Genomic DNA, 12,838 nt, shown 5'->3' with positions numbered 1-12,838 from the left:
CTGTTGTTGCTCAGGTGACTGAGGGTGAGATTGGACCCTTCAGCTCAGTGAAAATCCCAGTCCTGTTTGTCCCAGCTGTTCCTGGGGACGTGAGGGCAGAGTTTGTGATCGTGTTTGACAACCCAGACTGCAAACCAGTGAGTGACCTGCTTCAAAACATGTAAAATAGTTTAAAATCTTCTCATTTGTGCTCTTCTCAAGAATTATGTGTTAGGTAGTTTTATGGGAGGTAGCTTTGTGAGTCATAGCTCTTATTTCTGATGCAGGATATTTATTAAACCTGCTAATTCTCTTAATTTGTATGCAAATAATCTTGATATTCCCATTTTATCAGACATCCTATTGGAAAACATCTCATGTCCTGGAAACAAATGTGGAAGTATTCTCCCTTATTCCCAACCCACCAAGTTTATTTTCTTTCTGATCTATCAGAATTGGAATTATTTAGCAGGCAGTAGTGAAGCTGATGTGCGAAAGCTGGAAGAGATGACAACTTTAGTTACCACTTCAGCATATTGTGATTCTAAATTTTATTGGAAGCCAAATTCTGCTTGGAACGGTTCACAGAAGCTTGCCAAAAAATAAAGACAAACTTCCCAGCAGCTCAGCAGCCAGTCTTGGCTGTCCCTCGGGCTGCAGAAGGAGCTGCAGACGCCTGCTGAGGCTCCCGTGGGCACCTGCTCCTCCAGGATCAGCTTTGCAGGGCTCTGTGGGCCCTGGTGCCAGGCCCGGGCACTGCAGGGAGCACAGCCCCGTGCTGCCTGTCCTGCATTTCTGTGCTGCCTGGATGAGCTGCAGCCCTGGGGGAGCCTGGACTGGGGCCCATTCACTTCAGCTAAAGGCATTTTAAATTCTTCTTTCCAGCATCATGGGCAGATGCTCTTCTTTCATGTCCCCTGTCAAGGAATCCAACCCAAAGTATAATTGTGTTTCTCTGCTGGGACACGGTAACATCTTGGGTTGACTTTGCAAATGATTTTCCTAGGTCTGCCTCATTAAAGAACCTGTTGCACTGCAAAAAATAAAATGTTTTACTCAGCTGAATTTATAGCAGAAATCCTTGCTGGAAATCAGTAAGAATCTGAGACTGACAGAACTAATCCCCTGCCATTGCTGCCCTGCCAGCTGAGCTTCAGTGCCATTGGAGTTTCTGTGGATGTGCCCATCTGGGTGCCCCAGCCCAGCGTGGACCTCAGGATCTGCCTGTACGAGCGGCTGTACCAGGACAGCGTCGAGGTGCGCAGCAGGTGAGCTGCCCTGGGGTGCCCCTGGCCTTGGCACTGCAGCTGAGCTGCCCTGGGGTGCCCCTGGCACTGCAGCTGAGCTGCCCTGGGGTGTCCTGGCCTTGGCACTGCAGCTGAGCTGCCCTGGGGTGCCCTGGCACTGCAGCTGAGCTGCCCTGGGGTGTCCTGGCCTTGGCACTGCAGGTGAGTTGCCCTGGGGTGCCCCTGGCCTTGGCACTGCAGGTGAGTTGCCCTGGGGTGTCCTGGCCTTGGCACTGCAGGTGAGTTGCCCTGGGGTGCCCCTGGCCTTGGCACATCAGGGGCACATCCTGAAAGCCCTCTGAGCTCTGGAAAATGTGGGCATTCTGCTAAGGCAGACTCCCAACAGCAGCCCTCTCCATGAGGCAGCCACACAGCTCCCCACTCCCGCCAGATTCCCAGTGTTGTTCGTGTTCTTGGGGAGAGCTGGGAAGCCCCTAGGGAATAGCAAATCCACAGTTTCCTCATGTGGAATTTGCACACTAAACATTTAAGGAGATAAATGTAGCTAAAATTAAGTGCACATTGGGTTGATTCAGCCAGGGAATTTTATGTAAGTATATTTTGTTGTTTCTCAGCTATTTTGCATTCAGTTAAAGTCCTGGGGGGACTTGGGATCTGGAAGCCAGTTTCATGAGAGTCTTTCCAGACCTGGGATTAGATGCTGGATAAATCATGTCAGTCCTTTTGCATTGACTCTAAAATGGGAAGGTGCAGCTTTTCCTGACCATGGAGGCATTGAGGTCTCCACTGGAAGGACAGATCCCCCTGATTACACAGAGTGAGCAGACAGTGACTGACAGGGGAAATACCTGGCTGTTTCAGAGTCCAAGTCAGCCCCGTCTGAGGACTGGTTCTGTTTGCACTGTGATATAAAGGGAACATTCCAGCTCCTTGGCTTCTGGAGATTTCCTGCTATTAAAAGTAGTTATGGGAACATTGAATTGTCTTCAGGTGCTGGGTGTCTTCCCTCCACCTAATGCAGTCACTATGGAATTCTTATTTTAACAATTTGCATTTCTTAGAGTCTATTTCAATAGGATTGGGGTGGGTTTGTGGGAGGGTGGGGGAGAGATTGGTTCTATGGAAGGCATCCATTCTAAACCTCTTACCAGAATTACAGACTGCAGAGATTCTTCACAGTTGGAAAGAAATGAGTAAAGCTGTTATCTCAGAAATTCAGCTTACAGATATGACAAGCACAAGTTGTTATGTAAGTGATTTTACTTGGTCTAGATAACCCAGGGATAAAACTTATAAGTATAGAAGCAGAATAACTCTCCTAATGAAACCTAAGAGTTCAAGGGGATCTCAAAGATAGAAGCTGTCAAATTGCTTAGGGCAAAACTTCTTAACTGAGGAAAAATCCTGCTGATCCTTTGCCAAGTTTCACTAAATTAAGAGCACTTAATATGTAGTAGCCTGTCCTTAGCACCTTGGCAAGTCGAGGCTTTATCACCCAATTTCCATAATTAGGATAAATTTCCTGTTATACAGTCAGGTGGGCTGAAATTCAGTGTATTTCATGTGCAGGAACACCGTGTGTCAACTTTTTATCCTGCAGAAGTGGATTGATTTCATCCTTCTGCTGTGGCCTAAGCAGATTCTCGCTCCAGGAGCTCCTGACACTTCCCTTGGTGTGTCAGGAGGATTCCTCCTGGAGCCTGCTTGTATCCCCTAGCTGTGACTTGTAGGCTGTAGCACAAGGGGAAGATAAAGTTTCCAAGTGATCCAGATACCTCTGGAACTGGAATGTCCCAGCAAGCTCTGGTGAATAACAAAATATTGCTAATACTGGTTTTGTTCTGGGTTTTAGTTGTTTGGGTTTCTTTCTGGTCAAGAAGACTGTGGTAATCTGGCAGCAAAAATAAGCAGCACAAAGGGTGAAAGTGTCTTATCAGAATTGTGTTCAATATAAATAATTTTAAAAAGTCATTTCTTCAGCAGGTTATAATCTGCACTGATTTAATGAAGTAGTATATAATTCTCTTAGATTGTCAACAGTCAGAAATCATTGCAGGCTCCCAGCCCCACTTGCTGGAGCTGTTGATTTAGAGGAGACCATCTGGCCTGACAGCTTGGAAACCAGTCCAGGGAAGGAGAATGACAAGCTGAAATATTTGTAAATTGCTCGGCAATTTTGCACTTAGGCATAAAATTCCAAAGCAGGGGATGATCCATGGCTGTTGCTGTGCTGTGATAGGGCCAGAATTCAGTAGACAGGCAGAGGATTCCTGCCTTCCAGCGTCCCATTCCCAGGGCAAATTGATCCCAAGGTTTAGCAGAGGAGCTGGCAGGACAAGCTCAGCCACGCTGTGACTTCCAGCCCTGCAGAATCTCTGCTGGTGGAGGACAGGTTCCATCTGTTTAAAGGAATCACCAGGGTTCAGTCATCCTAATGATCCAGATAGAGCCAGTGTGTGTTAGGAGCAAATAACCAGCTGATATTTCACAATAGCTTGGCTTTGACTGCCCCTGGCCTGACTGAGCTGTGCTGAGCTCTGACAGTTCTCTTTGGAGCAGTTTGTGCACTGTTTGCTACAGCTGGGTTTGTTACAGAACTTCCAAGCCTTGTTTTCTGTACTTAAAAGAGAACACAACTGTGTGAGCTTGCTGTGGCAGTTTTCCATGCCCATCATTTTCAAAGGAAGCTTGGAATTGTTCTGATTGCAATGCAGGGGTGGGGGCAGGAGGGCTCAGACTCCAGAGTCACTGAAGTGGCCTCAAAGCCACCTGAGCACGTCTGATGTGTTTGCAGAGCAACAACCACGCTGCGTTTGAAGTTTGAGGTGTGCAAAGAATTGAGCAAACACATGGAGCTGCTTCCCAAAACGGGCTACATCCAGGCTCAGTCATCCTTCAGTGCACAGCTCAAGTTCCTGCCCAGGTAACCAACACGAATCCAAGTCTAATCTTTCAGGATTTCAGATGAAAAGCTGAGCAGGGTTGTTGTTCCCTCCCGCCGTCCAGGCCGGACCTCACAGTGCTGCTGCAGTGCAGGTCTGGTCTCCCCCCTGTCCCCCTGGAAGCTGCCAGATGCTCCAGGAGGAAATGAGCTTGGCTGCCAGGCTGTGAGGCAATGCCCCCCCTGTGGTGACAGCAGCGCTGTGACACTCCGAGCTCTCCATTCCTGGGAGGCTGCTCCCGTTCTGTGGGAAGCTATTCCTGTCCAGGAGGGAGGGTATTGAGGCAGGTGGCTGCTTCATGGATCACTGATTGAATAATTTCTGGACAAGAACTCCTGTGCTTGCTAATTAAGGTGAGAGTGGTTGGGCTTCCTGTCCATATCTCTCCTCCCCAGGTACATTTTTCTCCAAGTGATGAAGGTATTGAATGAATTTCACATGGTGTTTTATGTAACATCTGATGCTAAAAGCTTTACCCCAGCAAGTTTTGTTTCTCTGTTTTACAAAACACCTACAAATACAAACATAGCTCAGTGATAGGAAACAATTCCAGTTTCTAAACATTTAAACACCAGGGCTCCCATCGGCCACTGTTCATTTTATTTACCTCATCATTGCCATCCTAAAGAATTTAGCAGGACATTACTTTTCAAAAAATAATTAATGACATTTAGAATTTAGTGTCTATGGCTTTGACTGCTGCTGCCAAGCTGCTGCTTCCTTGATGTGGGTTTTTAGTCCCATGGATGTGTGTTTGGATTCTCACAGATGTGCTCAGCACCTCTGGATTCTATCCTGACTGCAAAACTTTCACCAGGTCGGTATTCAAAGGACTCAAAGTATTTACAGCTCTTGCAGCATCTCAAATCCCATCAGATTACAACACCAGTGACATGGTGACATATTCCAGTTCCTGAACTTGAGCTGCTGCGAGGCACCGTTCCCTCTCTGAGGGGATGGAGACAGAGCTTGGATTTACAACCTTAATCTTCCTTTAAAAATGGGGAAGCTTCAGAAAGGAGATTTGATGAGATTAAGGCATTTCTGACACACGAAATAAGTGTTTGAGGGTACAGATCATTTTCAAGACCTGATGCAGGGGAGTGCTGGGAGCTGAGGGGAAGCACTGAGCCAGTGACACATTTCCGTGAGGGCTCGCAGTGAGCTGGCATTAGGAGCTCTATTAATAGAGCAGCTGTGGTACAAGTGACACCAGAGGGAAAAGAACCCCCCACTCAGCAACTGAGGGAGCAGGGAGCTGCCTGAAGGCTTGGGAAGTTCTCCTGAGTTCTGTGCACACAGACTTTCTTGGGCAGGTGTTCCCAAACCCAGCTTCTGGGAGCTTGAAGCCAGCCTTTCCTGTTTAGGTGAAGGCAAGTTCTCTACTCTGCTGCCCTCAGAATTCCCAAACTCTACGTCCTGTAGTTCCCTGCATTTGGAACTAGTCCTGCAGGTACTGGCAGTCTAAATCTGAATTGTCTTTGGTGCTTCTCCTTCCTTGTGCCATTTTCATAGAACTTTCTGAAGGATTCCAGGACCTTTTCCCCGAGGTACAGCAGCTAATTTAGAGTCCATCCCTGTGTCCATACAGTTATGAGTATTTTCTTCCCCCTCTGGATTATTATGAAATAGATTAATTTCTTCTGCTATTCAGATGTCCTGTGACAAAGTAAAAGCTGATGCTCTACTCCTCCCTTGCACTTGACCTCAGTCCTATGTGTAGAGAACTTCCCATCATCTTTGAACATCACCCTTATTGCAAAATAACAGCAAGATTTTGGATCACCATGGTGACTGAGTGGGTGTTATTTTTATTCTTTAACAATACATGAAAGAGTTGCATGCAATTCCATGAGTAGTAGTAGAACAGGAGCACTGTGGAGACCCAAGAAGAGGAAGCAACTCACTCTGGTGCTCTGAGATATAAATAGAGCAGCTGAGCTAAAAATGCTCCAGGTTTGTATTGTCTTGGCGTGAAGCTCTGGAATGGAGCTCGTGACAGCAAGATGCTTCACCTACAGAAAACCTGCACATTCCTTATCAGTTCTAAGGCTGCTTGGTAATCAGGCACTGCTGGGCTCCAGTTTGTTCATTTGATAGCTCTGCTCTGGGGTACAAAGTGGCTCTGCCTCAGGTGATCACTGACCTCAGTGGCCAGAGGTTGCCCCTGCCTTGGCTGGGTTGGTGACGTGCTGGGGCTGCAGCAAACATGCCCAGGGTTTATATTCTCATTAGAGAGTAAGCTTTTAATGTTTCAGAATTTTAAATTACTGGATGGCATTAAAAAAAAAAAAAAAAAAAGGATAAATGGATGCTGACCTCTGTGACCACCCTTAAAATCTTGTGTGTGTCCAAAATCCTATCTTTAAAAACAAAAAAAAATCCAATATAACTGTACAAGGTCAATCATTCTGACATCACTGCCTTGCAGCCCATGCCCTCCTGCTCAGAGCATTGCCTGGGGGTGCCAGGCTGAAGGAAATCTGAATATTCTATTCAAGAATATTCTTGACCTGGTCTTCTTTCCCTTGGTCAAGAGGTGGGACTTCACAGGTCACTAATTTGTGATTGGCATTTTATTCCACCATTCTTTTCCCATTTTCTCTAATATTTGAATTTATCTTGCAAGCAGAATTTTACTGAGAACTCCTTTCAGTGAAGAACTGGAGTTGATACTTAACCAGGTGAATCCTCCAATTTGAGGACAATTAAATGAAGACTAAAAGCTCTGAATAATAAAACTTTCAGACCTTAAGTAACAGGGTTCAGTTTGTTTTTCTTTCTGTTCATAAACAATCCATCAAGAGTTCATTATTCTCCTTAGTGAGAAAACAGTCAGAATGTTTTAATGGCACTGACTGGATTTGTACTTTTGGGTTTCCAGGCGGTCCCTTCCTGAAGATGCAGGGAGCTATTTCAATGCAGAGACAGGGATCCTGGAGGCCCCAGTGACAATCCTGATCCTGGACAAGGTCAGGGATTTTTGTGATGCTGATTATCAGACTGACAGTATATGTAAATTATTTTAGTGAATTTTCCCCTAATGATACCTAATTTTAGATTAGTTCTTTACTAATTGAGGCTCTGAGATAATAGTAAAAGATGCTTAAAGTGCTGATACAGATTTGATAATTTTTTCTTGTCTCATGTTTGCAATACAGGAAGTTTAATCCTTTCTCCTCAGAGCTGATCTCATGCTACTGTCAAGGAACAGATTAACTTTTTCTTGCACTTTTCCTTTTGGATGACATTTCATTTAAATCCTGTCCTTACAACCCACGGATGGAGGTTTTTATCCTGTTCTCTTGCATTTGTTTCAGGCTAAAAAAGTTAATTTTACTGTCCATGCCATTGTTACTACTTCTGATTTGGAAATCAGCCCAGCCCAGATCAACTTTGGATACTGCACGATCTATGAAGCTGTGCAGGCAAATGTCACCCTGACAAACAAATCCATCTTGCCACAGGAGTTTGGATTTGTGGGACTGCCAGAGGTATGGACTTATCCCACACACACCCCCTCTGCTGTCAAAATAGATTTCAGTGTCATGGGAACGTGTTCGGTGCGAGTGTAAATAAATCATGACTGGTTCCTGCAGCCCCATGGGAATCCTGCTCCTGTGGAGCTGTGTCCTGGAGGGTGTGAATCTCCCTGGTGACACCCTCTGCGTTTGCAAACCCCTGCGAGGAGATTTTCCTATCAGAATTCCTGGGTTTTTACACCAAGAGATCTCCTAAAAGGACACCTGGGACACTTTTACCCCTAAATAAAACAGGCTTGGGGCTGTGCCTGTGGCCTCAGGCTGAGCAATGTGCCCACGTGGCACCAAATGCCCAAAGGCTTCCCTTTAAAGTCCTTGGGAACCATGCCAAGCCATGCCTGGGCACTTTCTGAGTGATTGGAAGTTGATGTGGAAGCACAAATTTCATGACGGGAGCTGCTGGGTTCATGTGGGCTGGGTCTCCTGAATGAATTTTTGGAGAAGGTTTGTTCTTCCAGCTCCACAGCAGCAGGGTGATCACAGCGTGAGATGGTTGGGCATGTTGGCATCAGGGCTGGAGGAGCCTGGCATTGGGCGTTGTCCTGTTCTCAGCTGGTTTAGGGATTCAAATCAGGGGGTGGCTAAAAGAAATTGTTAACTTCAGCTTCATGAAAGCTTTGCTACCCAGCATGTGTTTCCTGAGGAGCTGGAAGTGTGCTGGGGACACTTTCTAGAATCATCTTCAGCTCAAGCACAAAGCACTGCACGGGAGCTGTGGAACTGCTCCTGTCCCTGCCTCAGGCAGGAACCAGCTCCAAGGCGTGGGGCAGCTGCTGAGATTTTTACCAGATTTCATTCCGTTTTCTATGAAGAGTAAATAAACATTTGAGCAAGGTGATTTCCACAGGTGGGAAGAAGCTGGGGAAGGGATTCTCCTGAAATCTGAGCTAATGGATTTAATGCCTTTTGACTTACTTTGAGATGAGAAATCTGCCCCTCAGACTCTGGGCACCGACTCAGACAAAAACTTCTCCCTGGAAGGTTTCTCTTTTCCCGACAGTTCCACATTTAATAACAATTTTTTTTTAAATCTTGCCAGTAATATCTTATTTTAATTTATTAGTAAACTAGTAATTTCTTATCCTGCCATTTTGAAGTTTGTTGAAGTTCAACCCAACGACGGATTTGGAATTATTCTTCCCCTGGAAAGCCTGACACTGGACATAATCTTTAAAGCCACCAAGGCAAAAGAGTACAGCTTTGAGCTCACCTGCAGGACAGAGATCAACAGGTGAGTTAATGGATGGACAGCAGGGAAGCTAAAATCTGAATGTCACTGGGCTCCCACAGTTAACCCAGCTCAGAGGTTGAACCCCTGCCTGCCCTGGGGAGGTGAGGCTGGGATAAGCACCTGAGGTGGGTGGGGATTCTCCAGCTGCAGGAGTTGCTCGCTGCCTGTTGGTTTCATCCTTGGTTTTCACATCTGTCTTCACTGTGATGACTTTTCCCAGCCCTCCTCAAGTTTATCCTTGTCCCACACCAAAGCTCCAGCCCCTCGACCTGCAGTGCTCTGCTGCTTTTTCAGCACAATTACTGAAGGAATTCTTTTTGGTAAAAATGCTCTGTGCTTTAAGCCATTGCTACTGCAATAACGATGGCATAAACTTTGATTTGACTGGATGTATTTCCAGAAGTTCACAGAGGAAGAATTCAAGCAGGGACTCTGGCCAATTGTGCATTAAAAATAGATAGTATTATTGTTCATCTTTAGGCAAAATTCCCATTGCAAGCTTGAAATTCTGCTTAAATAGGGACTACAGGATTAGCTCCCTATTTTCCGGGCTGATTAAGACACTATTTTATGCTGAGACAATTTATCATGTGTTTATTTTTAGACAATTCAAGCTGTCATGCAAAGCAGTTGGAGTCCACCCACCTCTTGAATTGTCTCATTCCTTGGTTCAGTTTGCTGCTACAGCCCTGAACTCGGTGTCTTCAGCCACTCTGGATGTGCTCAATTCCCACGTGGATGGGAACCCCCTCACCCACCCTGTCCCACGGGTTGGCAGTGGGAGCCCTGTCCCAGTTGGCCCCACTTCCTTTGAATTCCACGTGCCTCAAGACTGTCCTGTGACCATTACACCTTCTGTGGGAACTGTGCTGCCTGGGCAGGTAAATTCACTTGAAATTTCACTGTTCTGCCAAATCTTTGATCCTCCGCATCCTCACAAAGGCTGTCACTTGTAAACACAGCTCCAAACATCGGTTGTTGGAATAGCTGGAATAGTTTGTATTGTTTAGAAGAATGTTTTAAATCAGACAGGAGGGTTAAGCACCAAATCTGGCTAATGCCTTACGGGAGTGTTCTGTCCCCAGTGTTGTCACTGTGATTTCTGTGGAGAATGTTTAAATATCAAAAGTATTTCCCATGTGAACCCAGCCCGCTGTAACGTCCTGGACATCCAACAGAGCTGCAAGCGCCCCTACCCTGAGGATGCTGTGATTCCCCCTGAGCAGGAGTGCCCTGTGTGTGCTCCTGGTGAGCTCCGGGGGTGTCCCACGTGCCTGGGGGCTGAGCTGTGCCCTCACTGCTGCGTGTGCTCTCCCATTCCCAGAGGAGCTCCATCCGAGTGTCCTTCAGGCCGGCGCTGTCGGAGCAGCAGATCAGGGAGGAGGCAGCGCGGAGGCTCAGCACGGCAGCTGTGCCAGAGGCAGGAGCACAAGTAAGGAATGCTAAGAGCAGCACATGCTGCTGGTCTGGCACTTCCAGATATTTGTTTCTCTGGATGGTATTTTTATCATCAAATTATTTGCATATTAATGAGGCCCAAGCCTGTGGTCCATGGGGGACCTGCCTATGAAGGACAAGAGTGTGACTGTGCACTCAGCGTGTGGCCTGCTCACTGAGCAATAATTTCATTTCATGCTCACCATTTCCAAAGTATTCCTAGAGGGTTTTATTGCAAATGCCAACTGAAATACTCTTTAAAAAAGAAAAAAGAAAAAGCTTCTACACTTCCTGAAGATTTACAGGATCCATGGACTCTATATGCAACCCTTAGGTCAGTTAATTTATGTGAGCACCTGTGGTTGTCTTTGATTATGAAATAAACAGGTAAAATTCCCATGAGAAAGAGACTTTTAGTCATCTGCTCCAGGAGGAGACCTCTTATTCTAAGAGGGAGTCAAATATGTCCATTTCAACCTAATTTTTAAACTTTACACTGTTGGAAATCTGTCTGTAGTAGCTGCTGTGTCTGTGGGCTGTCACCATCATCCTGCTGTCCCCTGTCCCCTGCTCTGTGTCACCTCCTTGCTCTGTGTCTCTGCTCGCTCCTGTCTCGGTCAGATTTCCAGTGATCCCCCTCAGTCTCCAGTGGGCAAAAAGAAGAAAGATTCAAAGAAAGAGCGAAATAAATTGAGTGTCTCCATCTCCAGAGGAAGGACTGGAAGCAGGAAAAGCCTGGCTTCTGTACACAGCCCTGAAGAGCCAAAAGCCAAAGAGTTAAAGCCTGAGTAAGTCAACAGAAGCATCTTGTACTACACAGACAGCATTCTCTTTAGAAGTAGTTTAATAAATCTACTAAAGCTGTAGGTAGACAAGAAAGCAAACTGGAGAGGGAACAGCTTCAGCTGTGTTGCAGAGGCTGTTTCCAAAATTAGTGCTGCTTGTGAGCCACACAGCTGTACCCTCTCATGTGAGGCAAAGAATCCCTTTATGCATCAGAAGGATTGAAGACTTCAAAGAATCTGTCAGGGAGCAGGAGCTGGGGCTGTGCGGGGGATGGGGCTGAGCCAACACGGGGTTTATGGAAAGGGCAACTGCAAAGCTCAGCTTGGGGACCAGCAGCAACTACTCAAAGAAACCTCTTGTGAACAGATCGACCAGAACCAGCTGATGGCCCAAATCCACGGCAGACAGTCATTTCTATTTTTAATTTGAGGGCTTACACGGTCCAGCACATTAGTCATGGTCAGCATCGGTGCTGGCAGGGAGATGCTGCTGGGAAATGTGCATTTGAAGCAGTCCCTGTGCAGTGTGAGCACCTCAGGGAGAGTCAACATCAACAGCATTGCTGCCTGGAGCTTGGGAGACTCACATGCAAAATCTGATACTTGAGGGCCCTTGCTCAGCAGGTAATTCAGCTTCTCAGAGGCACGCTTCTGCCCAGTCTCAGGAATTTGGAAGTATTTGGAATTAAATACACACTGAAGCAACAGGCATTTGGCTGTGCTGGATGTTTTGACATCTTTTACTAAAATCCCATGCTCATTGCAATCCATTAATTATAATTTTTAAACACTTTCAGCACAGATCATTAAAAAATCCCTGTTTTAGAAGTATTGCCTACAGACTGCATTAGAGGAATGTGATCCTGTGTGTTTACATGTCATTGAAATGATGTAGAAGTACTGGAAGACACGGAAATACTTGATGGATTCAACCACAGGAAGTTGTATTGAGGTTTTCCCAATCTTTGGTGTAACATCTCTTATCTGGGTTCTTCATTTTGATTCTCTTTTGGCAACAAAAGACCCCACTTTGTAGGGTGGGTCCATTACTGACAGTCATTTCATTGCACTGCTGCATTCAAATTTGAACGTGTGACTAAGAAACAATAATCACAAATAGCTCAGCAGATATTTATTTGATGTTTTTTTTTGCTCTCTCACTCACTGAGATAATTCCTATTCCTGGATTCTCTAGTTCTGATGCTTATAGGGCAGCCCAGGCTTTCCTGACGAGGAGTTTCAGAGGGAGTTTTAACAAATTCATCATCCCCTGCTCTGTTGCAAGTGGCCATGCCAGTGGAGAGGAGGGCTCTGGGAGCTTACCCTGCAGGTGGGTGCAGCTGGATAACCCAGAGCTGTGAGGGGGAAATGGTGGGCTTGCTGATTTATTCATTTTGGGGGAGAAATTTGTTTTCTGCTCTTAATTACTTCATAGCTCAGTGGTAGAAACTCATGCTCCCGGCCCACCAGTTGGATTGGAATCAAACACATGAATATCAAAGCAACTGAAGGAATAATTGTGTGAAAACTTTGAGGCAGCTGTAGCTCATCTCTGCCCAGGCACAGTGGGTCACCAAGGCCTGAGCTGTGCTGTCACACCGATGCAGTGACACGTGTGACGGGAGCAGATCCTGGCAATTGTTGTGTTGTGATCCCAGAGCTCTGCCCTTTCATT

General features: G+C 46.1%; 1 protein-coding gene across 1 annotated transcript in view; it reads left to right on the top strand.

The window, feature by feature from the left end:
• The window catches only part of CFAP74 (cilia and flagella associated protein 74), a 35,472-nt gene that overhangs the window by 16,035 nt on the left and 6,599 nt on the right, over positions 1 to 12,838 (top strand). Inside the window, exons 19-28 of the mRNA XM_038160103.1 lie at positions 15 to 137; positions 1,126 to 1,247; positions 4,021 to 4,149; positions 7,053 to 7,140; positions 7,489 to 7,662; positions 8,808 to 8,941; positions 9,546 to 9,822; positions 10,266 to 10,373; positions 11,000 to 11,166; positions 12,374 to 12,493. Of these exons, the coding sequence (XP_038016031.1) occupies positions 15 to 137; positions 1,126 to 1,247; positions 4,021 to 4,149; positions 7,053 to 7,140; positions 7,489 to 7,662; positions 8,808 to 8,941; positions 9,546 to 9,822; positions 10,266 to 10,373; positions 11,000 to 11,166; positions 12,374 to 12,493 (1,442 nt within the window). The remainder of the gene's footprint in view (positions 1 to 14; positions 138 to 1,125; positions 1,248 to 4,020; positions 4,150 to 7,052; positions 7,141 to 7,488; positions 7,663 to 8,807; positions 8,942 to 9,545; positions 9,823 to 10,265; positions 10,374 to 10,999; positions 11,167 to 12,373; positions 12,494 to 12,838) is intronic.

This window comes from Motacilla alba, chromosome 21, assembly GCF_015832195.1.
Source record: "Motacilla alba alba isolate MOTALB_02 chromosome 21, Motacilla_alba_V1.0_pri, whole genome shotgun sequence".
NCBI classification, from domain to species: Eukaryota; Metazoa; Chordata; class Aves; order Passeriformes; family Motacillidae; genus Motacilla; species Motacilla alba.
Note: the sequence above shows the minus strand (reverse complement) of the source record. Positions and strands in the feature narration are given on the sequence as shown.